The following is a 26942-nucleotide window of genomic DNA, read 5'->3' on the forward strand; positions in this document are numbered from 1 at the left end:
TCTCTATTTTTCCAGCTCTCCTTTTTATTTTGTCTTTCCCTAATTAAGTTCAAAGTCCTTGAGAGTAGGAACCACCTTTTCTTGGTTTTGTATAACTAATACTTAGAATAGTGCCTGACACACAGAAAGCACTTCATAAATGTTTATAATGTTTTATCATCTATCTATCTGTCTAATTTCTAGAAGGTTATTTTGGCAACTCTGTGAAGGATGGATTGGAGAGGGGAGAAACTGGAAATTGGGATGTCAATAAGGAAACTACTATGATAGTCCAAGTGAGAGGACTGAAATCAGATGTCAGTTGTGTGAGTGAAAAGAATATGGAACACTGCTCACAGTTGAGATCACAGTATTTGTTAATTTAAGAAGTGTTTTTTAAAGAACTTTTATGCTTCATAGGATACCCCGTAAGTAGTGTTCTAAGATTTGATAAACAAATCCATACTCACTCTATCAGCACCATAATTTTAAAAAAGAAACACGAATCTTAAGGTTTTGTATCCTTATGTATCAATCATATCCTTTTTTCAGTGCTTGTCTATTATATTAATAATCTTGTGAATGTCACATAGCAATGCCCGACCCAATTTTTATCTTTATAATTTGCCTATCTCTGAACCTTTTCCAGCTTTGTCTTTAATTTTTAAGAAAAATAGAAGGTGCATGAATATATCATGCTTTTTCATGTGGGTAAGATATCATTTTCTGTTTTGTTTCTAATATCCTTGCTAAAGGCAAACAAAGCTAGTTAGGTCACAGGTACACATTGGGCTTATGTATCTTTGGAGTAACTTGTTTGATGTATGAATTCATTGTGGAAATGATGGTGGATCAAAAGTCAAAAGAATTGGATTCCCATACCTGGTCTAACCATTTTCTACCTTTATGGTTATAAAAACGTTCTATTATCTTTTGGAGTATGAGTTTCCTCATCTGTAAAATTAAGGGGTTTTCATGTTAAGAGTCCTTCAGCTTTAAATGTATAATCCTAAGCAACACAACTCAGTGAAGATAGTGCTGGACTTGGAGTTTGGAACACTTGGGTTCAAATCCTATTTCTGACACCTTTAGTTGTGTGACACTGAGCAAATATCTGAACTTCATTTTTCTCATCCATAAAATGGGAATAATAACACTTGTAAGAACTGGCTCACAGGGTTGTTTTGAAGGCTCAAACAAGAAAATTAAATTTAAGGCTTTGTAAACCCTAAGGCATAATAGAAATGCTAATTATTATTACTCTGCTGGTATCCTGCTTTAGCCCAGCCTCTCTTATGATACTCTTGTTTAAGTTTTTCAATAAATCTTTCACAGAATTCCCCAATGCCGAAGAGTTCTTTCTTTTCCCGAAATCTTTTGCATCCCAATGTGTCATTTTGATTAGCAAGCTATTATCTCTTATTCTCACTATTTGCACATGTTCCATTACTACTAACGCACATGTTGTTATTGGTTATGCACAACAATCCACTTATTCCCACTCTACACCTTTCTTCTGCCCTTTGGAATATTTATAATTTTATGCATCTAAAACACTTGTTTTTACATAGAAACATTAAAAGAGTATCGTATTAAAGTGATGAACTTTTGGATCATATACAATCTTCAAAGAAAAGTCTGTAATGACTCTTTAGTCCCTTTTCTTGGATTGTAATAGAGTTGAAACTCATCATTTCATACTTATGGTGAACTTTTTTTTTCTCTAAAGAGTATCATCTTGTTTTTGATTACCACAAAAACCCTCTTTCTAGGTACTTACATGGCTTCATGAGACTTTTCTTCACATTGGTATGTAACTCATTTGTTGAGAAACAACTTTTTGCAGATACTATGGAGGGGAAGTGGTAACTCAAGAGTTTTGTAAAAGGAAAAACAGTTTTCAAGGCCCTCTCAATAGAAAAAATCATATAAATATCTGAAACAAAGGATGTCAGTGAATAAGAGGTTCCAAGTTTAGTGTCCTTATACTATAAGGATTATATATATATATATATATATATATATATATATATGACTATATATGTACAATTATAAGCTAAGTGATTTGAGGAATATTTTCAATTCTATAGGATCAAAATTAATTGAATATGATTAAGAAAAACAAAAGGTTTAGGTGATCAAGAAACAATAGAAATATGAATAGGAAGTGTTATTGTCTTTGATGTCTTGCCATAGATATAGAAAAAGACATGAAAGACGTCAGCGAGGACATATATAACCAGAGAAGGACTGCATTATAACATAGATACAATTGGATGCTATACTGGTATCCCTGGTCTGCCATCTGCTAACTTTATGAACATGAGAAAATTATATCACCTCTTTGAATCTGTTTCCTCATCTGTAAAATTAGAAAAAGGAGAGGAGATGCAATCTTGATCAAATCACATAATCCCTGTGAGTTTCAGTAACCTTTTGTGTAAAACTGGGTTGAGGGGAAAGAGAATGAAGTAGATGATTCCTAAGGTCCCTTTCAAGTGAAACACTTATGATACTATGAATCAAAGAAAGGTATGAATTTAATTGAGCAGAGTCCTCATATAGAGTTATAAGAAAACATGAACAAAAATGACAAAAGATAAAAAAGCAAGGATGGCTTGGTGTCTGAACCAGTAGAGGAACTACCCATATCAGGGAGATCACAGATTCTATTAAAATAACTCAAATATGAGAAAAATCAACAGACAGGTAATCTATAATATTAGTATGGGGCAGTGGTGACCAGCACCAGCATCAAGACAATCTAAGTACCATGTTCCACCTTATATTTTCAAAGTAATTGATAGTCACATATACAAAAGGAAGACAGGTGATAAATGTACTCTAAATTTCTCAGCTCCTAGAACAAGACCAATCTCAAGAGAAGCTATTATTTCTATGAGTTCACTTAAATAATTCATTTTCTCTTTCATAACACATGGTACAGAGAAAAGTAATGGTCTAGCTTCTAATGAAATATATTCCATTTAGAAAATCTTTAGGTTTCATTTTCCTCATCTGTAAAATAAGAAAAGTGGCTAGGTGATTTCCAAGATGCCTTTCAGCTCTGATATTCTCCTTTATAGTCCTTTTGCATGATACTTATTATCACCATAGAGGGTATAGATGAAGGACCCCTTTGAAAAATGGGAAAACTGCCTATCTTTATGAATTTAATTTTTAAAAACTGGACTAAATTTTCTGGCTATATTCCATTGTAATTGCCTTAGATGTTACCAATTAAATTTGTAGATACTTCTTTATTTCCTAAGTCTTACAGAATGGGACATATTCAAGTTGTATGAAGTTCACATCAGAGTAAAAATCAGACAACCCAAAATAGTAAGAATTAACAGTTTTGTTCTCTTTCTCTCCCATTCCATCCTCAGTAATTAGACTTTGAATAAGTGGGAGAAATGGTATTCGAGAAGTGAGAAGAAAGCTTGAAGTAGTGATCTTAATAATACATCTGTATTCAGCACCATGGTCAGAGTCTGGTAGAGTTGGAAGAACATTTCAGAACACAAGGTTAGAATAGAGTAGAGGAAGACAAGAGATGTTATGTTTAATTCAATGATGAAAACTATCTCAGACTTACACATGTAGGGTTTGGGTGATTAAAACTAAAATACCCACTAAAAAGCACCTTCAAACTACTAACCCAGCTTTCTTCTATCTCCCATAGTCATTAACCAAGGGAAGGGGTTACTCTTTTAAATATGTGCCCTGGTAACTGCTTCCACAGATGTGACTTCCCTTACCTCCTTGACAGTTAGCTATTGAAGAGACAGAAGGAAAAAAGTTCTCAAAGTCTTTAGTTTTATCAAATTATTCACCATCAGAAACTGACATGGTTTTATCAAGGAAAATGGCACTAAGAAAAATGTGTAACCATCTGTAATAGGACTAATATTCACCAGCATTTCTTTACATGGATTGGGTCTTCACCTCTTCCTTCCCTCATGCTAGAGGTTTTAGTCTTCCCCAAAGGGAAACAAAATTGTATCTAGAACCTAATTTTCCTGGCATATCCTTTACCTTTATTCTCGATGTGGGGCAGTTCCAGACACCCCCTCCTTCTCTCCTGAAACAGAAATTAGCTTTTCCTTAAAAGAAGATAAAATGCTATTACACTTGATTGGCTCCCAGCTTCCTTACAGTTCCAAACAGCTTTTTGGTCACCTTAAGGGCATAAAATGTTCTAGTCACAAAGAAGCTGCATCCTTCTAATCTGGTGGCTTTATGAAGATCATACTAGTTTCTACATCTTTCATCATCTCCAACTTAATAACTAGACTCATTTCCAAATAACTCCTTTCCAAAGAGCAGGATACATCAAAAGAAGCTAAGTGTCACTGTATCCTTGTTGCATATCCATGCTATATTAGAGCTAAGTAAACTTTCTTTTGTTTACTGTTCAATGACTCATGAGTGTCTCATTCCATCCCACAATAAACCTGAATTGAAGACTGGCATTAGGCCCAATTCTTCCACCATCTGCTTTACTGATTTGCTCTAAGGACCACAGGATCTTTCCATCTGCTCTTCAACTGAAACCTCCTAGATGTTTTATCTATTCTATTAGAATGTGAGCTCTATGAGAACAGGGACTATCTTGTATTTCTATTCATGTTCCAATATTCTGGACAGTGCTTTGCACACAACTATCTAATAAATGCTTTTTCATTCATTCAATTTGCTTCCAATCTTAGTATGCAACAATAACAATAGCTGATATTTAGGGTTTTGAAAATACTTTACATACAAGGTATCCCTATACAGTTTTATTTATGCTTCATATAATCCTGTGAATTAAGTATGACTAAGAATATTATTCCAATTTCATATATATAGCAAATTTATACATTCCAATTTATAAGCAAGGTTTGGAGAAGTTATGTGATTTGCCCGTGTTCACACAGCTGGTAAGTATTCAAAGTAAGCTTCAACATCAGGCCTTTCTGACTCAAGTTTAAAAGTTCATCCACGGGGCTAGGTCATCTACATAGCTCTTAACACTAGAAAGGTAATGTGACAATGAGAAGATGAATGATTTGTTCTTGTGATATAAGTCTAAATCCCACCCCACTATGGATTGCTGTGTGACTATGACCAAATCACTTAAACTCCCTGGGACCTTTTGCATTACCTGTAAATACAATAGATGGTATGCAAAGTTTCTTCCATTAGAAGATGTTAAGGCTTTTTTAAAATAAGTAACTTTTTTTTTCATATAGGCTAAAAAAAAAAAAAAACTATGCAATAGCCTTCTTTCAAATAACTTAGCTAGAATTTGGCATGTCCAATGACCAGATAAATGAAGGTCTACTTTAGGGATCTAATTCATCTTAATCAAATTGCTAAAAAGATTTTGAAATAGTTGGGATTATAGACATCTTGAGAGATAAATGATGCTACATCCTCAACCGCTCTCAAACTAAACCGCCAAGCATTCCAACTCTACTGCAGAGAGCACAACTCCTTTGGGCTGGCCACATTTTTTGAATGCCAAACATACACTTGTCAAAAAGACTATTTTATGGAGATCTTACACAGGGCAAGTGCTCCCAAGATGATCAGGAAAAAGTGATACAAGGACACCCTCAAGGTCTCTCTTAAGAACTTTAGAATTGATTGTATGACATGGGAGTACTAGCACAAGATTGCCCAGCACGGTGTGCCCTCATCAAAGAAGGTGCAAAGCAGAAGTGAATTACCACAAGAGAAATGTGAGAAATGCAGAATTAGAGAGTCCACCCCAAAATAGTTATATAAACTATTTGTGTCCAACCTGTGGCAGACCATTCTGAGCTCATATTGATATGATCGTCCACAATTAGACCCACTGTAACTCGATTCTAACATAGTGATGTCATTTTGGTCTCTTTGAGAATGAAAGACGACCAACCACTATTTAGGCAGAATATATAGAGGCCATTTAATCCATACATTCATTCATCTTCCTCTTCTCCAATTAGCAAACAATTCCTAGTTTCAGAATGTTAATACTTGTTCATGTGTGTCCAAAACACTCTCTCAGATTGGATCTACATGACATCCCAAAAAGATGAGTGATAAATAATCCAAAAAAATTCTCTTGGGAGTACAGTTTTTAGAAGTTGTTGTTTTTTTTTTAATTTTCATTAAACCATTTAAAGGGTGTTATGGTATTATATGGACTTAACTGAAAAGCTGCTATTCCAGTGGAGTCCTGGTGGAGTCAAATTAATAGTTCTCTTGATTCAATAAAGATTTCTCAAGTATTTACTATGTTTAGACATAGGGGAGATATAAAAATAAGTACAACATGGTCTTATTTATAAATTCAGAGAGTTGATAATCTAATTAGGGAATTAAGGCATAAACAAGTAACCAAAAATACATAAATTCAAAAATAGTGACATAAGAATTCAGAAAAAGGAGATACATTAACTCACAATATTAAGGGAAGAGGTTGAGCAAAAAAGGTTTCATGGATAAAGTAATATTTGATTGAGGCTTTGAACCAGCAGAAATAGAAGGGGGGAAAGTATTAATTTAATTTGCTTTATTTCAGAATTAAAAATAGCAATCTTTCTCTGATATACTAAACTCCTCAGAGACACCCAGTTTCATTTTTACATTCCCGGTTCTGTGGCCCAATATATAAGTAAAAGAGTTGGTCTTATGTGCGTGATAAGTATAAGAAGCAAGTTTCAGTCAGGTCTTTCTGACCCTTAATTCCAGAATTTTATCCACTGGGTCATGTTACCTTATTTACATATTATCCCTACTCATAATAAGAAACAAAATGGTAAAATTACTTGAACTAATAAATAAGACACAAGAAAGATATGAACATGACTAATCTAGGAATCCTATGATCTGGGTTTGAGTCCCTGACTCTGCCACTGATTGTTATGTGATTTTGAATAAGTAACTTCAAATCTCTGAGCCCTTTTTCATTATCTGTAAAATTAGGCTTTTCATTAGATGGTCTAACTTCACTATAAATAATCTTCATTGTATGGTTGAGGAGGTAGCACCTTACTCAAAGATATCATCCCACCTACCTGTATTGGTATACACATGACACCATCCCTTCTTTGTTCTCACCACAATGGAAGCACTGGTTTGAAGGAAAAACCTCCTGTATTATCACTTATCAGTGAATATATTTACAAAATTAGTTTGCTTTTCTGCCTTATTTAGTAGAGGGAACATAATGGAATCTGCAGTAGCACTTGTTATGTCTGGGTATCTCAAGACATTTGGACTGATATACTGAAATCCCAGATTCCACTCTTACTGGTATGGGAGAAGTGACCTATCCCCAATATGACAGAACTGACCTATCCCCATCAGGAAGTAGAAGTAGAGCTTTTCAAATCTTATTTGAGAAATTTATATGAAAATAGTATGAAAGAAGATACATACAAAACCCAAGTCTTTTCCTAGGGCAATGTCTCCTTCCCTTTTGTTCCTAACTTTTGCAGAAATCAAGTTTGGTGACCTCATTTGCTCCTCTTCTAGAATGGTAATTCCCTTTCATCACACCCCAGCTGTTATATCAGATAATGCCAGCTGTGGCATCCCTGCTTCTTTGTCAAATCACCTAACATACCACTTTGCCAACTAGAGTGTGGGGACACAGGCATACTTTGAAGGTGTCCTTGGTGTATCAGGATTTACCAAAGTACATAAAGTTGAACAAAATCTTAGAAATCACATATTCCAACTCCCTCATTTTACAAACACAGAATCTGAGGGCTTTCCCAAAGTCAAAGAGAGAATTAGTGACACAACCAGAATTAGAAGCCAGACTTCAAGTATCTAGTAAAATTTTTTGCCCCATTAGATTCCCCCATCCTGAAGCTTCTTATACCCATCCTGAAGCTTTTTATGCTCATTTCTCATACACTGGTTTTGCCCAGTTTATGACCAGGAGATTAGAAACTTCTAGCTTAAGGCACACCTGTTACATAAATCCTTCCCTGATTATTCTAACGTTTTCTAATTTCTCCAGTGTATAAACTCCATATCACCCAGAATACTAGTTTTACAATATACATCACATGCAATGTAGACCACAATCCATAAAAAAAAAAAAATTTCTGAAATGAAACTGTTTCTACTGTCAAGGGACTTACAACAAAGCATATATAAAGTAAACATAGACATAGGTAGAAGATATATGCTAAATAAATATAAAGCAGCACTATAGAAGAAGGCGTTATCAGCCGGGGAAAACAGGAAAGGCCTGAGCTGACTCTTGAAGGAAACCATGAAGTATAAAAGATAGAGGTAAGGAGAGAAAAGCTTTTCAGGAATAAGAAGAGGCAAAAGCAAAGACATAGAAATGGCAAAGAGTTGTGTGTGAGAACAGGAAGGAGACCATGCATGGAAAAGAATAATGTATAAAGAGGCGAAAAATTAACAAGGACTAGTTTGTGAAGGACTTTAAATTCCAAGAGAGTAATTTATATTTTATCTATATTTATACTTAGTATCTTGAAATGCTCGTTGAGTCTTTTATAGATTATATTATTATTTTTCCATAAACCATCCTGGATTAAAGGGGAAAGTTGTAGTCCCCATACTGGTTACTTGGTTGGGCTGGGATATGGGTGTGAGGGTGGGTATTTATGTGTGCATGATGTATGTGCTTATCTATCTACATAATTTGGTGAGGGTGTAAGGGACAGATTGACAAATAACTGAAATATGTGTATGGGTTCAATTGTTGGAAAGGAAACTTAGTTGTCTGAAAAAAAGCAGAGAATCAAGGACTTAACACTTTGGAGCCTAAAACAGATTGAGTCTACCCACACCAAGATAACATCTGAACAGCTGGAAGATTCCATTGATTTAATTTAACACTGTTCAATCTACAAAATCAAACAAGCTTCAGAAATACTAGCCTCTATTTATGAAATAGTCTTTAAAAATGTGTCTAAGGACATCTACTGAATCTTGCTTACTTGTTTCTACTGTCTTAATGTAGGAAGGACATGAAATGGTGGCTCCCTACTTTAACATGAGCCCTCTGCAGCCACCTGGTTGAAATCAACTAGGTGGGGGGGAGGGAGGGAGGGAATCAGAAAACAGTGAGAGGACAAGTCTTCACTGCTTGAGCAAAGAACCAATCATTTAGACAGGAAAAGGGAAAACATCCTTCACTTAAATTATCCTGTAGGGCCCTGTCCTCCAACCCTTGATAATTACCCAATTCTATATTTCCTTTTGGTTATGGGAAACAAGAGGGAATGTCAACCTTTTTTTCCCATCAGAAACCTAGTTAAATATCAACAAAGGATATTTATAGCAATTTACAATCTGCAGAGTGCTTTACATATATCTATCTCATTTGTGATGATATCAAGCCTGCTACTTTCAACTATCTCCCCACTTTTTTCCCCCAGAGGAATAGACCCCAGAGAAGCACTCTGTCAATGCCATCTTGGAGAAATTGAATGTCAATGAGATTCAGGTTCAGCTCATGCAACTTATTTCATCAGGAAGTAGGGTGCATATGTTGTGGAGCTCTTGATATTCACCATCAGTAGCTCCCTTCTAATTATGGATTCTGTTAATAGCTGGGGGGCAGGAAAAGAGATCGTGGAGAAAGATGACAGAAAAAAAAAATCTCTACGGGGGTGGGGAAAGCCCCCGAATATTGCCCTGGAGAATCTCAGAAACTCCTGCAGATTCCAGCTTTGAGGCCAGCAAGCACTAAATCTGCAGGAACCCCAAAAGAACAACAAAAACCCTTCCTTTCCCCATCCTTGCCTGGGCAGCATGCAGAATGGCAGGTGGAAGAAAACGGGGTAGCAGGAAGACACCCTACGATGCAAGTTAAAGTAGTTCTCCCCAAACCACTAACCAAGCCCCTGCTCCCCCAACCCCCCAAGCGCAAACACCTGCTCCAGGAAAGCTTACTCTGGCTTTCTTTCTTCCCCTCCTCCCCACTAAGGCCCAGCTCCTCTCCAGTTAAGAAAGCCGGGGCGGATTTAACGTGGTATTACTTTTAATTAACTCTGCCTCGCCAGTCCTCCACGAACAAGGTAGGAATTAATCTGGCAGGCCCCGCCTGACGTAACATGGGAAAGCGGCGGCCCAGGGAAGGAAGGGGGGGGGGGGGAGAGAGAAAAGGGGAGGGGGGTAGCGGGCGGGCGGGCCAGGCTTCGGATTGCCGGCTGTGGCTGTGACCTCTGTGCGACCCGCGGGGCTCCGGAGGGGACCGAGAGCCAGGGACACAGACTGAGGGAGAGAGGGAGGGAGAGAAAAAACAAACCCGAGGACTCCATTCTCCCCGGGCTGGAGATGAAGAAATTCTTTGGTTCGGGGGGGAATTAAGGAAAGGAGAAATGTTAGTACACTTTTAATTGGAAACCGAGTTCCTCTTTGAGAGCAGCGTGTTTACTTAGGATTGGGCATTAGAACTCAGGGGAGGCTCTAATTGAAGTGAGGGCTTTGGAGATTACGGGGAACATATGGCTCTACCGCCTGGCTCTTTATCTGCATTTTCTCATAAAACTGCCTTTCGTTTGTGTCCTCTTCTCACCCGCTTACATTTCTAAAGGCGTCTTTGAAAAGGCAGGCAGAATGCGCGGGGCTTATTTAATGCAGGGGGCTCAGACCCTGGAGTGGGGAGCACCTTGCTCGCGGCCTCGCATGGGTGAAATTTACATCCCGTCCTCTGCTTCCCACTACCCCGCGCGCTTCCCTCCACTCTCAACCTATCATCCACCACCTCCGTGCCCGGCTGGCCAGGGGCTGACCCGTGTGAGAGTCACCCGGTATTGACTCCCGTCTTGGATGAAGTAGGGGGGAGAGAAAAATAACTAGCGAACGCCACCGAGTTGGAGTGGAATTCAAACGGCATTGAACTAGAGCAAGACCCAGATGGGGTTGTCAAGGAAACAGGAGATCTCCCCCATACATAGCCCCCACTTTAAGCGTACGGAGGGGGTAACCTCATGCTTCAGGCCTGTCTGCAAACGTGGAACCTGAATTCATCCTAAACCAGGATGAATTGGGAAAGAATTATATGACCCTTTGCAGGCACCAAATCTCCTCTGAGCATCATTACCTGCACCCAGTAGTATTAGGCCAGAAAGGAAAAGAGGAAGGAAGTAAAAGTAAGGTTTCAAAATGCTTTGAGTTTGCCTTAGTTCCTCATCATCTGCTTTTAATTCAAGCCCTGGATATAATAGGTGGTTGCAGTGGAGATCACAGATTTAAACTAGAAAGGGACCTTATAGGTCATCCAGATAATCAATCAACTGGCAAACTTTTAAATGCCAGCTATGTGTCAGGTACTGTGCCACTTGGCATACAAAAAACAAATACAAATGAAACAATCCATTCTGTGAAGTGGTTATATACATGCAATACACGCACTCATATATTTATGTATATAGTGCATCTATATGTGTACATATATGTATATATAATGTAAAAATAATAAATGTGAGTATAAGATGATTAAATAGAAGGAAAATAAGAAATGAGGATGTTTAAAGTTGTCAAAAAGAGGAAGTCAGTAAAGATTTTATTTGGGAAATGGTGCTTGAGCTTTGTCTTCAAGGAAGCTTTGTCCTTCAAGGGAGGAATTCGAGGAGGTGGAGGTAAGGAAGACAGTATTTCTCATCGTGGAAGATGATCACTGCAAAATCACAGAGATGAGAGAAGAGACCATATGTGAAGAAAAAAGAAAGGCTAATTTGATGAAATCACCCACAGGGTGTAAGGAGAGTAATAGAAAACAAGACTGAAAAGATAACTTGGGGAGGGTCAAAGGCTTTAAAAGCCAAACAAAGAAGTTTGATTTTATCTTAGAGCCAATGGAGAAGCAAAAAGTTCACTGAGTAGATATGTGTGCTTAACAAAAGTGGAAATTGGACTGCAGTGAGGAGAAATTTAAGGCAGGAGGATATTTAGATATCCCTCCCAAAGATGACAAACACGTGGCCCAGGAGCAGCATCTCCTAAAAGGGATCCAAATTAGATTAACATGCAATTGGCAAATATTTCATGAAATAAATAAAAATACAACAAAATATATAATATTACAGTTTAAAACTAAGTCAATATGCATCCAACAAGGATCCTTATGTACAAATTAGTGACCCCTGTTTCTAAGTGAACCATTGGTCCAATCCAACTTTTTCATTTTACAGATGAGGAAATTGAGATCTGAAGAGACTAAGTTATTTGCTTACGGTGACATAAATGAAAATTGAATAGTAGAAGAAGGAATCAGACTCTAAATACATTGCTTCAGGCACTCCCATGTTTCCACATCCGAGCTTGGCTAGAACAGCTTATCTTCCCTCTCTCCATCCATCTGAGAAGGAAATGAGCTTCTAAGCCCAGCCCACCTATTTATCCTCAACCCCTTGAGAAGAAGCTTTGAGGTTACAGGTTGGGGGTGGAAGAGGCAGGTGGAAGTAGGGGTAAGAGGCAGGAGAAAGAGTAATGGTAATATTAAAACAACATCTACTATAATCTACTATAAATTCTCAGGAAGTACTTGATGGATTAAATAGTAGAGGGAGGATAGCACAGGAGTGAGGGCAATAGTGATAGACTTGAATAGTCATATATGGTCAGTGTCTAGCCTCCCACACTCTCACCACAGACTGGAAGCTTATTTGGCAGGGGATGGAGTTTGAGCAAGATGGAGAACACCATAGCCTTTTTCCTCCTTCAGCTCTCCCACTTACCTGAGAACCAATGGTGGAGATAAGATAGGACAAGAAAGCAGGGATTGTGGTTATTTTGTTAGTCCTCTTTTGTTGATTGATTTAGGAAAAATTTCTTAAGTCCACTTAGTCATTTGTCTCTTTGAAGATGAATACTCTCATATCTCCCAAAGGCCAAACCTTCTAAATGCTGAGATATTGTCTAAAGAAAGACACCTTAGAAACTTATATGCGATTTGGTATAAAAACAACCTTTCCTGCATGTTCTACTATATATTTTAAAACTTAACTTTTAAGCTTTAAAATACACTTTTAACACACACTCACTCACATGCAGTCTTATTGTTGTTTACACTGACAGTTTCAATAAATATATTTTTTAATAAAACAGTAAGTTTAAAAGAAAATTTCAAGGTTCATTTTCTAATCTTTGAAGATGAAATTACCTAGAACAAGTACTGTGCTCTCCCAATAAACATCCCGTAAAGTCACTTGTAAGGCTGGATGGACCACGACTCTGAAACAAATGAAGATTATACTTTTTCCTTCATGTTTTGGGATATGTTTTAGGCCTGGATCTAGGAATTATTCCAAAGTAATGTCCATATGTTTTATTGATGTCTTTTTTACCTTAGGAGAAAAGTCATTCCTAAACCACAAGAAAAACATGATGTTCTAATTCACTAAGATTACCAAAATTATGTTAATGACAATAATTCAGTATTTCAAGAATCCATTTTTTCATATTTATTGTCTCTCTTCATTAATACAAAATAGGATCCCATTAATGATTTTTATCAGTAACTGCCACTGGAGGAAAAGTGATAAATATAGAAAAACCTGAAGGTTGTAGTCACATCTAACTGCTTTTTAAAATCGTTAAGGTTTACAGCAACAGGTCATTTTCCTCCCAGTGAGTGTTTGTTCAGTTTGAGGCCTCTGGCAAAACTGTTATGATGAGCATTGCACTGACAACTCACTGAAATGGATACAGTCAGTTTAGGGTCAAGTCAATCCAAAGAGGTGACTCTCGCTCAATTCACCTCCCAATAACCAGACCCCTAGGGCTCTCAACTCTGCTGCCTGAATGGCTTTCTACTCTCACCTTTCTATTATGATGGATGCTACTGTTCTATAAAAGAATAAAGGATGATCCATTGATAGCAAGGTATTATCTCTCAAGTTTCAGGTAACAATGTCTTAGATTCTCCAAGGAATTAGATTAGCGCATAACCAAGACTTCAGCTGGGATTCCCTTGGAAAAATTTTCAGGTATTATAGTGGATTTAAGATATGTGCCTTACTTCTGATTAATTCAAGATGATTCATATGGCTGATTACAGTAGGTGATTAATTGCATTGTTTGAGACTTGTTCTGACTTCTGTTGCTGTTGTTCCATCTAGTTTTCCTCCATTCTGTGACTACATCATTTCAACTCATATTTCTCTTTCACAACACAACTATAAGCCACTAGAGAAACTAGAATGTTGAGATCGGTAGAAATCCTCCATCAGGAAAACAATTTAAAGCATGTAGTGATTCAATAAGATTATCTTCTTATGAATATCAGTGTATAATTATTGTTATTATTATAATACAATTCATCCTCAAGACAAAGTCTGTCACCTCCTTCTCCTGTATGATATAGAAGAATCTTATCAGACTAAAGGGCTAGTTAGTGTATGGGTGAAGATATAGATCAGGATAACTGGTTCTTCTTTTGGATATCCAAATATTCTAATGTCACCCAAATAATACCCTAACTAATTTTAATGCCTTTGTTCATATCGTACTCTACGTCTTTAATGTACTAATGTTCTTCTATAATTATTCTATGGTTACTCATAGCCATCTTTTAATATCCTATTTACCTCCCATCTCCTCCATGAAGCCTTTCTTGGCCCTATCAAGAAGGAAACTATTTCTCCCTCATCTCATCTTCTAAAGGACAGATAGTTCATATTATTTATTGTTAGTTATCTATTATTTACCTTCTTCCTGGTACAATTTCATTGATTACTTTCTCACTTGTATTTATCTTACCTCCCCAACTACAATTCTTTTCAATACAGTTAAACTTTAATTTTTTTCATGATATTCTTACAGACAAGAAAAATATAATTGGGCTAACTGACAAAGTATTTAGATAGATTCAAAACTAATAGAGTATCTGGTGCTAGAGAATAGTAATTAATTTACCAATAATATACCAATTTACCTATAAAATACCAATTAATTTACCAAAGTAAAACCAGAAGAACTTCTCCAATGGAGACCTTCAATAATCTATCTTTGGTATTATGCTTTTTAACATTTAATTACTATTTTGATCAGAAGTTCTTAACCTGGAGGCCCCTGACCTTGACTTTTTTAAATAATTGATCCCAATTTAAATATATTTAGTTTCATTTGCAATCTATATTTAATCATATGTAATAAAGAAGGTTATTCCAAAAAGGAGCACAGAGAATTCACTGGACTGTCAAAGGAATCTATGATATAAATAAGGTAAAGAATTCCTATTGTAGAAATAGACATTATGCATTTATCAGATTTCCAGATAACAAAAACTGAGGAGGGCTAACATATAGGGGAATGAAGATGGGATCCTTCATAAACTTAAGTAGGTCTAAATGATAGATCAAGTCTAATAAGATGAAATTTAAAAGAGGTTTGACAAGTACAATGATATTTGTAACATGTAAAAAGACTTAGAGGAAGGTCTTTAGAGTGGGGTAACTCTTTTTTGGAAGATCTATGGGAAAGTTGGACGTGTTCCACAGGATGTCAAAGTAGAGATAGAATGTTATCGCTTCTAATGGAAGAAGTACCTAGGTATATGAGATCACAAATCCTTCAAAGGGTTGAGGGATGTTTATGTTAGTCTCAATACCTTATACAGTGGTTCTATCTTATTTATTTCATCTGCATGCCTTACTATGCCAACTATAACATAGCCATTCAATAGTTGATTAATTGATTCAATTGCACATTTGTTTTCAATATTTGCTGTTGCTTTTTCAGTGATCTGCATTTGGGGTGCATTCCCTTTGATCATACCTAACACATATACACAACAGTGCTCTTAGTCTTCTATGATCACAGCAGCATGCTAAACACATGCTACAAACATTGGTTAATATGCCAGTGTGGAAAGGCAAATAAAGCTATGCATCTGGTCCTTGAAATGTAGACCTGGTTTTTCATTCCCTCAGGTTTTTATTTCTTGGTTATTATAGGGAGGTCTACAGAGGGTAAAGGGTTGGATTAGCTCTGACTTTATCTGGCATCTATGTACTTTTATGACATCCATCACCGAAGTATTCAGAGAAAGCAATAACCTGGTTCACTCCCAATCCTTAATAAGACATATAAACATACAGTCCACCATCATTTGAACCTTCTTCAAACACACATTTTCCAAACCTACAAATTGTATTCAGAAGCCTTTAGTGCTTTTCTTTCTCCATTGACTCCAGGACTTAGGGCATTTGGAGGTGATTTTTTTCCCCCTCTATGCTGAGATCCCTTGTTCAGAAGTCATACTAGCATGTCAAGATCAGTATTCAAATCTTTTAGAAAATGCATTAGTTGAATTTATGAAATGTGATTTATGAGGTCCAAGTCAGAATGTTAATGCAATATTATGCAGTAAAAATTTCCTGGGCTTTTTGATAGCAAGGGATTCATTATTTCTTTCTGGCATATTTGATTGGAGAATGGTGCTATTGAGGACAAAGTCATGGATTAAGTCCCTATAAAGGCAAGTTAGATTTGTTCTGTTCCATGGCAACAATTTTGAATATCAAGAAATCATCTTATTTGGGTAAGCTCAAATTATTTCCCTTCATAATCTTTCCCTTTCAGACACAATGAACTTGCTTATCATTCTCTGTCCTAACCCTACTGTCTCTTATATCCATGCCTTTACTCACATTTCCCCCTGAATTTCTAATAGGCCACCCCACCCTCTCTCACCTATTGAAATATTTCTCTTCATTCAAGGCACTTAAGGTTTTCTATGTCTCTCTACTACCCCCAATAGGAAGCAATAATTTCTCCTTGAATCTCTCATTTGTAACTTTCAATATCTTCTTTGCATTTATCCTATTCTTATGTTGAAATTATTTGCATACATATCTGATTTTACTACTAGTTAGTTTTTGAGCATTTATTTTATTCACTATGTGGAAGCACTGAACTAAGCAGTAAGGATATAAAGAAAAAAAAATTCCCTACTCTCTAGGAGATTATATTTCAATGGGACAAAATATTTAAATAATTTTATACATAAAAGATATTGATATAAAGAGAATGAATGGAAGACAACTTTAAAGACAAAAGACCTATACGAGTTGTTAATCTGGGGACTTTGAACTTATTTTTTTTTCAAATATTATTACATTAGAATCATTTTCCTTTGTAATCCTATATGTTTTATTTTATGCATTTAAATATATTTTCCTAACAAGGCATAAACTTGTTCTGTGAACAAAAAAGAGGGGGAACTAAGTATCCTCCCTTTAGCAGCTTGGGAGACAGGGAAAAGCCTTCTTCAAAAAGTGGGATTTGTTAAGTCAAGAAGAAAACCAGGGCAAATCAGAGGAAAATATAAGGGAGCAGAAGATTCCAGGCATGGGGAACAGACAGCACAATGAATGAAATCAGGAGATGGGGTACAGTGTATAAGAAATATCAAAATAGTCCAATATAGCTGGATTATAGAGTTGATGGAAAGGAGTAAGTATATAATTAGAAAGATAAGAAGGGTCCAGGTCATAAAGACATTTATATGTCAAACAGAGCAATTTAGGTTGAATCTTAGAGATAAAAGGAAAGCTCTAGAGGTAATTGAAAAGGGGAAAGATGACATGGTCAGAATTACACTTTAGGAAAATCACTTTGGTAGTCAAGTGCATATGGATTAGCATGAGGAGAGGCTTAAAAATGAGCATTTGAGGATGCCACAAAGTTTGAGGGCTTTAATAAATTGGAGAATGGTGATACCCCCCTGTAGTAATAGACAAGTTGGAAATAGGAAAGGGCTTGGGGGAAAGTTAATGGGGAATTTTTAAAAAGATATTTGAAATATCTGTGAGATACCCATTTCAAAATGTCCAATAGGTCCAAGAGTGAGGTTACACCTGTTTATATAGATCTGAGAATTTTTTGCCTAGAAATAATCATTGAACCTATGGTATCTGATGACATCCCCAAGTGAAAAACTATAATGTTGAGAGAAAAAAGAGCCCAAGAGATACCCTTGGGTTCCCCTAGCATTAATAGGCATGACATGGATGGAAATCAAGGAAAAGACACTGCAAAAAAGTGAGTGCATAATAGGAATAAAATCAGATAATAATTGTGTAATGAAAACTTTGAGAGTTAAGAACATCCAGGGAGAAAGAAAGTCATAAACAATGGCAAAGACTGAAGAAAGGTCAATAAGAATAAAGATTGAGAAAAGGCTGTTAGATCTAGCAATTGAGAAGTTTTGGGTAACTTTGGAGAGAGTAGTTTCATTTGAACAGTGAGATTAAAACTGAGAATGGATATGGTTTAAAAGAGACAAAGAAGAAGTGGAGATATGTAGCGTCAGTGACTTTTCCAAGGAGTTCAGTTAGGAAGGGAATGAGGGATGTAGTATCATAATTATTTGGAATTATGGAATCAAGTGAGGGTTTTTGAGGATAGAAGATACATAGCTTTATCTGTAGGAAGCAAAGAAATAGCTGATAAATATGGAGAGAATGAAGCTAAGAGAGAGGACAGGAGATGGTTTTGGAAGTAGTATGCTGGAGAATATAAGAGGGGATTGGATCAAGTTTTGAACTTGATATAGAGAAGGGTGACCGCTTTCTGTGAAATTGTGATTAAAGAGGAGATAGTTGGAGAGGTAAGATATCTGAGTTATGTGAAATGAGGAAGACCATGATTTGGACAAAGACCAGGGTTAGGAGTTGTAAAGCAAAGGGAAACCTAAAATGAGTAAAAGGTATCATCAGATAAAACAATTTTATAATTTTTAGACATGGAAACAGAATACCTGTAAGTGATAGCAAGATAAAGGAATGACTGTTTCTCTGTATAGTCATGATAAAGTAAAGAAGTGTATCTTGAAAACTGAAAAAAAATGAGACCAAAGTATAAATAAGAATTGGTAACAACCTTTCCCTGAAGGCCTCTCATAATACTTTATTGTGATTTTCTAATGTAATTATCATATAATATTACACATTATTGTTATCTTTGGAGATACTCTTTAACTAGATCATAAGCTTCTTTAGAATCATTATTTAGAGGAATCTGGAGAGATTTCGGGGACAGGTTGGTCGAGTTCTTGCCTTTACTTTGCCATCTTGGCTCTGCATCCTAGACTATGATCTTCTTAAAGGAAGAAATATATCCTGTTGTTTAGGATGGGATAATGTTCCCAATGATCATTAGTGATAGATACTATATTTTATTTCATCTTTATATCTCCTAGTACAGTTCTGGAAAGAATATAAGAACTCTGGAACAAATCCAACAAAATGTTAGTTAACAGTGACTGAATTCAAAGTTTGAGGACTGTCTATCAATAGGAAGAATCAGTGATTATTTAAGTACTCTGGAAATGTTGATGCCATTTATCTGTTTCCTATTAACTTTCAGCAATTCAAGAATGATGACCTACCTATGATCAATAAAGTCCATTGAACAAATCACAATATAAATCAGTAAATCAATTGATTTCAAGTAGATAGGTATCTGGAAATCAACCCATCCCTTCAATGCACAAGTGCAGAAGGCACCTCTCTTCTTCAGTCCTGCAGCTCACAACATCAGAGCTAGAAATCTTTTTGAAAATAATACTGTCTTAATTTTATACTTATCTGACAGAGATGTGACTATAATCAAGACAGATCATTAACCCAAGAACCTGGTAGAATTAATTCTCCATGACCCTGTCTTCTACTTCTTTTCTTATCACCATGATACTTAACACAATGCTGAGCACATAACTAGCAGTTACATAGAGCTTTAAGCTTTGGAAAATGATTTACAAATCGTATCCCAATCGGTCCTCATGGTAACCTTGAGTAATAGGTACTACTATATATCCTATTTTATAGATGAGGAAATTGAGACAAAGGGTTCTGGAGTCACATAACTGATAAAAGTCTGAAGCAGGATTTGAGTTCTGCCTGATTCCAGGTCCAGCATTCTATCCATTGTACCATTCAGCAGCCTACAACTGGTACTCGGCAAATCCTTCTTTAACTTTACAGACTTGCGATTACATCAGTATGGAAGATCCCTGCACTGAGATAGACCATTACTCCTCTGCTCCATAGTAAATGGTCTTCATTGGTTATGGTGACTGAGGAATGGTGGGAAATCAAAAATATTTGTGTCAAAAGATGGGTCAGCCCAAGAATGAAACATGAAGAGGAGCAGATAGAACCTATACCACGAATCAGAGCTTTTTCCCATAGAATACAAATAGGCAGTATCTGAGACACTGGTAGCACTCTGTGTTCCACCAAACATCAAGGAGCATTCCCAATGAAAGGAATGAATTACCCTGCTATGGACTTGGGAGAGGAGAAATGTTGGATGACATTTGAGAGATGGATGACTTGAAAACTAGTCAGAAAATATGCTGCCTTCCTAAAGCAAGTACCCTAAAGAGTATCTTATAAAAATCATTGAAGCCAGTGACTCTTGACCTTCTTTTTCTGATGCAAGTCTGGAAGAAGGCAGAATAGAAAGAACTCTCATGGTTCTGAAATCCTGAATGAAGACTGAAGAGATGACATTTTAATTTCTTCTTCCATTGGAAGGATATCCAAACAAGCGAACAATTGCCACCTATTATATACCAGTCACTGGGGATATCAAAATAAAACACACACACACACATTCACACACACACACACCACCACCACCACCACCATTGCCATCACCACAAGCAGCAGAAACTATTCCTGTTCTCAAGAACAGAATAGAAGAAACAACATGTAAAATACTATGTATGGGCCAGAAAATTCCAAGTTAAATTGAGGGTAATATCAGAAAGAAGAAACTAATGCTGAAAAGGACTAAGAAAGGCTTCTTCTTAAAAAAAAAAAAAAAAAAAAAAAAAAAAAAAAACATAGGATTTGAGTTAATTCTTGAAGAAGCCAGGGAAGTCAAGAGGCAGAAACAAAATTAGGGTAGGGTGAGGAGGAGAACAGTACTCTAGAAGTGGAGGAAGGTAAGTGAAAAGGCACAGATGACAGATGGCGTGTTTGAGTAATAGGTAGAATGTCTATATTGTTAGATCATATTATACTAAAGGAAAGTATTAAAAAAAAAAAACTAGAAAGATAGGAAGGGGATAGATTATGAAAGCTATAAAAGCCAAATCAAGGATTTTATATTTGATCCAGGAAGCAATAGGAAGTCACTAGAATTTACAGAGTAGGGTAAGTGACATGGTCAGACCATTTTAGGAGGATCATTTTGGCAAGTATGTAAAAGATAGTATAGCACAGTTAGGTGGTAACATATTACATAGAGAGTTGGATCTGTAGACAGAAAAACTCTTCTTCCTGAGTTCAAATACAGCCTTAGACACGTACTAGCTGCGTGACTCTGAACAAGTCACTTAACCCTATTTGCCTCAGTTTCCTTATCTATTAAATGAGCTGAAGGATGAAATAGCAAGCCACTCCAAGATCTCTGCCAAGAAATGGGGTCATGAGCAGTTGGACACAAATGAAAAATGACTTCACAACAAGAAATAATGGATGAGAGATTTGTAAGCCTGAAAGTGCTTATCAAGTGACCACTTCTCCCTTTTGAGAGATTATTAATAATTTAGTCTAATATTTTACCAGGAATCACTTTTCCATTTATAAGACTAGGGTCTCAGCTTCTTTTTGTAATCTCCTGTTCCTCCATACCCTCTACAAAATCAGCTGTTCACTTTTTCTCTACTTCTAATTCACAGCTAATATACTTAATCAGTATAACACTGTCACCTCACCTGCTGCTGAGTCCTGTTGTTTCTATTTTTGAAAAAATCATATACATCCCCTTCTCTTTTTGCAATAGTGATTCCTGGTAAGATATTAGACAGATTATTATTGAGCTCTCAAAAGGAAGAAATCTCACTTGATAATCGTGACATACTCATACAGCACTTTCAGGCTTATAAAGTGTTTTCTTCTCAGTTACCCTCTGGGACAGGTGGCATAAGAATTATTATCCCCATTTTATAGATGGGGCAACTGAAGCTCAAAGGGATTAATTTGTTAATTGACCAAAATCACATGGCTTGTAATTGCTTCAAGCATGATTTGAATCTAGGGTTCCTAGATTCAAGCTACTTCAAATAAAGTCAGACACCAAACTGTCTCTTTAGAAAAGGCCATCATCCTGGGGCCATTTCAGAGGAAAGAATTGTGTAGAAGAAAAAACTGAGGTCATGAGAGAGCGAGGTTCAAATCCCACCTTTGCTACTTATTGCTGGGTGACACTGAGCTAGACACTTAACTTCTTGGAGACTGGGTTTCTTCATATGTAAGATGGGGATAATCCCTCTACTATCTACTTCACAGGGTTGTTGTGAGGAAAGGGTTTTGTAAACCTTAAAGTGCTATATAAACATGAGCTATTATTCCCATTGTTTTCACTCCAAAAGGGGAGGGAGCAGGCCGAGATGCTTTCCTTAGTAACCCTGGCAACGGGAGGATTTGCCAGCCAGCTTGTTGGAAGTTTTCTGATGCTGGCTACAGAATCCATCACGACTTTAATGATTCTGCCTCAAGACCACAGGCAAAGCACAGACCCAAGGATGAAAGAATAGCAGATCAACAATGAGTAAATGCCCTGAATCTGTTCTCAGTTCTGCCAGATTATACAATCACAAAATTGCAACATTCCAGAGTTTGAAGGGACATGAAGTGTGCATTTGAGTCTAAAATATACCTGAAAAGAATCTTTCTACAAGGGTCCAAAGATCTCCAAAGAGGCATGCACTACATTCATTGGCATCCCATTCAATGTTTGATTAACTGTCAACTAGTGATTCCTTATATGAAACTTAAACTTTTGCAAATTTTGTAAATTTTCTTTTTGTAAATCTCCCTATTGCTCCAAATTCTGTCATACGGATCTAATAGGACAAGTATAATCCCCCCCTTCAGATAGCAGTCCTTTATATGCTTGAAGACACCCATCACATAGCCACTAATGCTTTGTTTCCAGGCTCAACATTCCATTTTCTTTAACAGAGCTTCATTCTCCATGAACTTGAGACCCTCTACCATCCCTGTCACCTTCTTCTAGATGCCTTCCAATCTATTAATGTTCTTCATAAGAAAACACAATATTCTAAGTGTGATCTAACCAGTCTACAATAGTACTGTCTGAATAACAATATATAGACTTTGTTGTTGTTCATTCATTTCAGTCCTGTCTGACTCATATGACTCCATTTGGTTTTCTCTTGGCAAAGATACTGGTATGGTTTGCCATTTCTTTCTCCAGTTCATTTTGCACATGAAGGAACTGAGGCAAACATGGTGAAATGACTTCCCCAAGGTCATACAGCCACTGTGTCAGAGGTTGGATTCAAACTCCAGAAGATAACCCTGCATTCTAGTTACTGTGCTATCTAACAGCCTAATTGATTTCTCACCTAATATTTAACATTAACATAAATCATCATCTTGAACACACTCTCCTGGGCTTGGCCCAGTTTATCAACATCCTTCTGAAAACATGTTCTTCCAGAAAGAGGACTGTGGGAACTGAGTATGGATCAAAACCTAGCATTTGCACTCTTTGTTGTTTGCTTGCATTTTATTTTATTTCTCATTTTCCCCCCTTTTTGCTTTGATTTTTCTTGTGCAGCAAGATAATTGTTTAAATATGTATGCATATGTTGTAATGAACATATATTTTACCATGTATAACATATATTGGATTATTTGTTATCTAGGGGAGGAGGTGGGGGAAGAAGCAAAAATTGGAACACAAGGTTTTGCAAGAGTTAATGTTTAAAAATTATCCATGCATATCTTTTGAAAATTAAAAAGCTTTAATTAAAAAAAAAAAAAAAACATGGGGTCCCAAATTGATCACGATACTGTACACATAACATGAACAATACAGACTAAAATGGGGCATTTTTTTCTGTGATAGATGTTGGGGAGAAGGTTAATATGGAGTAATTGGCATCAGGGTTAAGCCAATGGGCAAAAGAAACAAAAGGAGATTTAAGGAACACAGAACAAATTGATTTTAATACTTCAAATCATAAAACTATAATGGATGCAACAGGTACTCTAGGAATTCCCTAAGCGAATCATGAATCAAATTTACACTAACATACCTAAACAGCACTTCCTGAATCTCTGGCTAAAAACCTCTGATAATAAAGAACAAAGTTTCCCTACTAACTCCTCTTCTCCCTTCACTGCTACCATAGGATACTAACTACATTCTACTTCTGCACAATCTTCTTTGTTAAGAAAGGTTTCCTCCTGTTGAGCTGCAATTTGCCTCTATGTAACATCCAATTATTAGCCCTTGCCTTCCAGGGTCAGACTGAACAAATATAATCCCTCTTCCATATGACAAACTTTCAAGTGTTTGAAAGCTACTATTATACCCCTAACTATGTGAGTTTATATAAGTCACAAAGCTCTCTGGAACTCATTTTTTCCCATAGTTTAAATAGGAATAATAACATTGTTACAGCCTATTTCAAAAGGGTGTTGGGAATGGGAAGTACTTTATAAACCTTAAAGTGGAAATACAGACATGTGAGCAATTGTTATTCTAATAAAGGCAAATTTGTGCTACAAGACCCTTTCAGAGAAAAAGAAATTGGAACTTGCAAGCATAAAGCAAGTACAATAGTAGCTGTCATATAAACAGTGATATACGAGGTGTCCCAAAGTCTTAGTGCAATTTAAAGTGACTGATGCTTGAAACTGCACTAAAACTTTTGGAATATCATGTAGATGTATAGGTATGTATATACATATGCATGTATTTGTGCACAAATATATATTTGCATATGCAATATATGATATAAAATAAATACATATAATTATATGATATATCGTGTGATATATTACATATAGAAAATAATATATAAATATAATATGTATTATATATGTGTGCACACATATATAGATATATTGTATGTCTTAATCCTACTTAACCCCACTTGCTTCAGTTTCCTCTAAATTGAACTGGAGAATGAAATGACAAACCATTCTAGTATTTTTATCAAAAAAAAAAAAAAAAAAAAAGGTCATGAAATCATACGTGGCTGAATACAGTAAAAACAGCAAAGTCTATATATTGTTCACTGACATATGTATATATGCACATGTGGATTATATATATATATATATGTATATGTTACATATGTGAATGCACACATATTTGTATATGTTTATATCTTATTTGGACTTTACAAAAACTTTTTGAAAGGTGCTATAATTGCCACTTTACAGAGGAAAAGGTCTAAATGATATGCATTTAGTAAGTAGAACATAGGATTCAAATTCAAGCTTTTTCGATGCCATATCTTCCAGTCTTAAATTACTGCTGCTATAAAAACATCATAAAGGGTTTGGCCTTGTAAAGTTTTTTTACAGAATGGTGATGACTTCAGAACAGATCACCATGAATTAAATTAGAAGTTGAAATCAACAAATGATCATCACTGTCCCATGTTTTCATCCAATCAGAATTATATGATGCTTATGTGGACAGAGTGATGGTCCCTTTTTTTTTTTTCATATTTCCACAATAGGGGGCAGCTAGTTGGTGTAGTAGATAAAGCACCAGCCCTGAAGTCAGGAGAACCTGAGTTCAAATCTAAACTCAGTCACTTAACACTTCCTGGCTGAGTGACCCTCGGCAAGTCACTTAACCCCAATTGCCTCAGCAAAGAAAAAAAACAAACAAACAAACAAACAAAAACATTTCTGCAATAGGTTATAGACCTTCAAGAACCATGAAAGGCAGAAAGCAAATGACTGCTTTATACAGGGCGTGAGCCTCTAGTAAAATAATTTTGCACAGAAGGATGGAAAACTAGAGCATCATCTTTTAGAATTTAACTTAATTATCTTTTCTATTATTGCAGAAGATATTACCATCCTCCAATTCACTTAAGCTTGCAATCTAGGAGTCATCCTCAACTCCTTACCCTCTTCCACCCTTAATATTCAGTTATTTGCTAAGTAGCATCAATTCTACCTTCATAAAAATCTAATCTGAGTTTAGAAAAAAAATAATTTTATTTCTTCTGAAGAGGTAAAAGTTGTTCTGAGACATAATTTATTATTCCCATTCTTCTTTCCATCTCTCTTCAGGGCCATTAAGGAGTCAATGGTGATCTAGGATAATTGAAGAAGGGGGAAAGCAACATTCCAGTTACAATCCCCAAAATACATTAATCTCTACCTAGAAAGAAGTATCCTTATTTTATGGATGGGAAATTGAAGGAAAGAAAAGTTGCCATTCCTTAGATTCACAATGAGTTTCCAGATAACATGATCCAAGACTTTGGATCTCCTGGTTCCCAGTCCAGTTATCCATGACTGCCCCATACACTTTCTCCTCCCATTCTCCCTCCCACTAGTGTACTTACCAGAATCTGAAGCCACTGGGCTCACCAGGCTGAGCAGCTCTCGCTCCTTCTCATAGTCACCCTTACAGAGCAGCTGTCCCTCTTTGAGAACAAACTCATCACCCTTTTGGAGTTGACGCTCACAGACGCAGCAGCAGAAGCAGCTCAGGTGGTAAACGCTTTTCTGGGCCCTCATAACAAATTCATTAGGTGCAATGGCCTCAAAACAACCACCACATTTGACAGCAAACAACCTGGAAGGGGAGAAACCAAGAGCCCTCAGATTGAGAGAACATTAGCTCTGGGACTTCTCCCCCTAAACCAGTCACAAGTAAAAAGTTCTTTGGGGTTAGAGGGATCTGGGTGAACTTCCTGAAAATCCAGCTGACTCCTAGACATGGGGAAATTTAAAATCGATTTATTTTGCAATAATTCTAGGATTATCTGAGGTTGTTGAATCAAATTGCAATTGGGGGTGGAGGGGAAAGTGATGAGTTCAAATGAGTGGCCAGATTTAGGATGGTGTGTATTCAAACATTTTTTTGAAGGGGATGAACTCAAATTCAATTTTTTTTTCAGCATCATAAATATTTCTTCTACTATTAAAGTAATTCAAGTCAATAACTTACACAAAATATCACAGACTACAGCA

The 26942-nt window shown here is 36.4% G+C and overlaps 1 protein-coding gene across 1 annotated transcript in view; it reads right to left on the bottom strand.

Annotated features, from left to right (window-relative positions):
- LMX1A (LIM homeobox transcription factor 1 alpha) overlaps positions 1 to 26942 on the bottom strand; it is a 184954-nt gene that overhangs the window by 27491 nt on the left and 130521 nt on the right. The window contains exon 3 of the mRNA XM_003767377.2: positions 26312 to 26544. Within this exon, the coding sequence (XP_003767425.1) occupies positions 26312 to 26544 (233 nt within the window). The remainder of the gene's footprint in view (positions 1 to 26311; positions 26545 to 26942) is intronic.

This window comes from Sarcophilus harrisii, chromosome 4, assembly GCF_902635505.1.
Source record: "Sarcophilus harrisii chromosome 4, mSarHar1.11, whole genome shotgun sequence".
Lineage (NCBI taxonomy): Eukaryota > Metazoa > Chordata > Mammalia > Dasyuromorphia > Dasyuridae > Sarcophilus > Sarcophilus harrisii.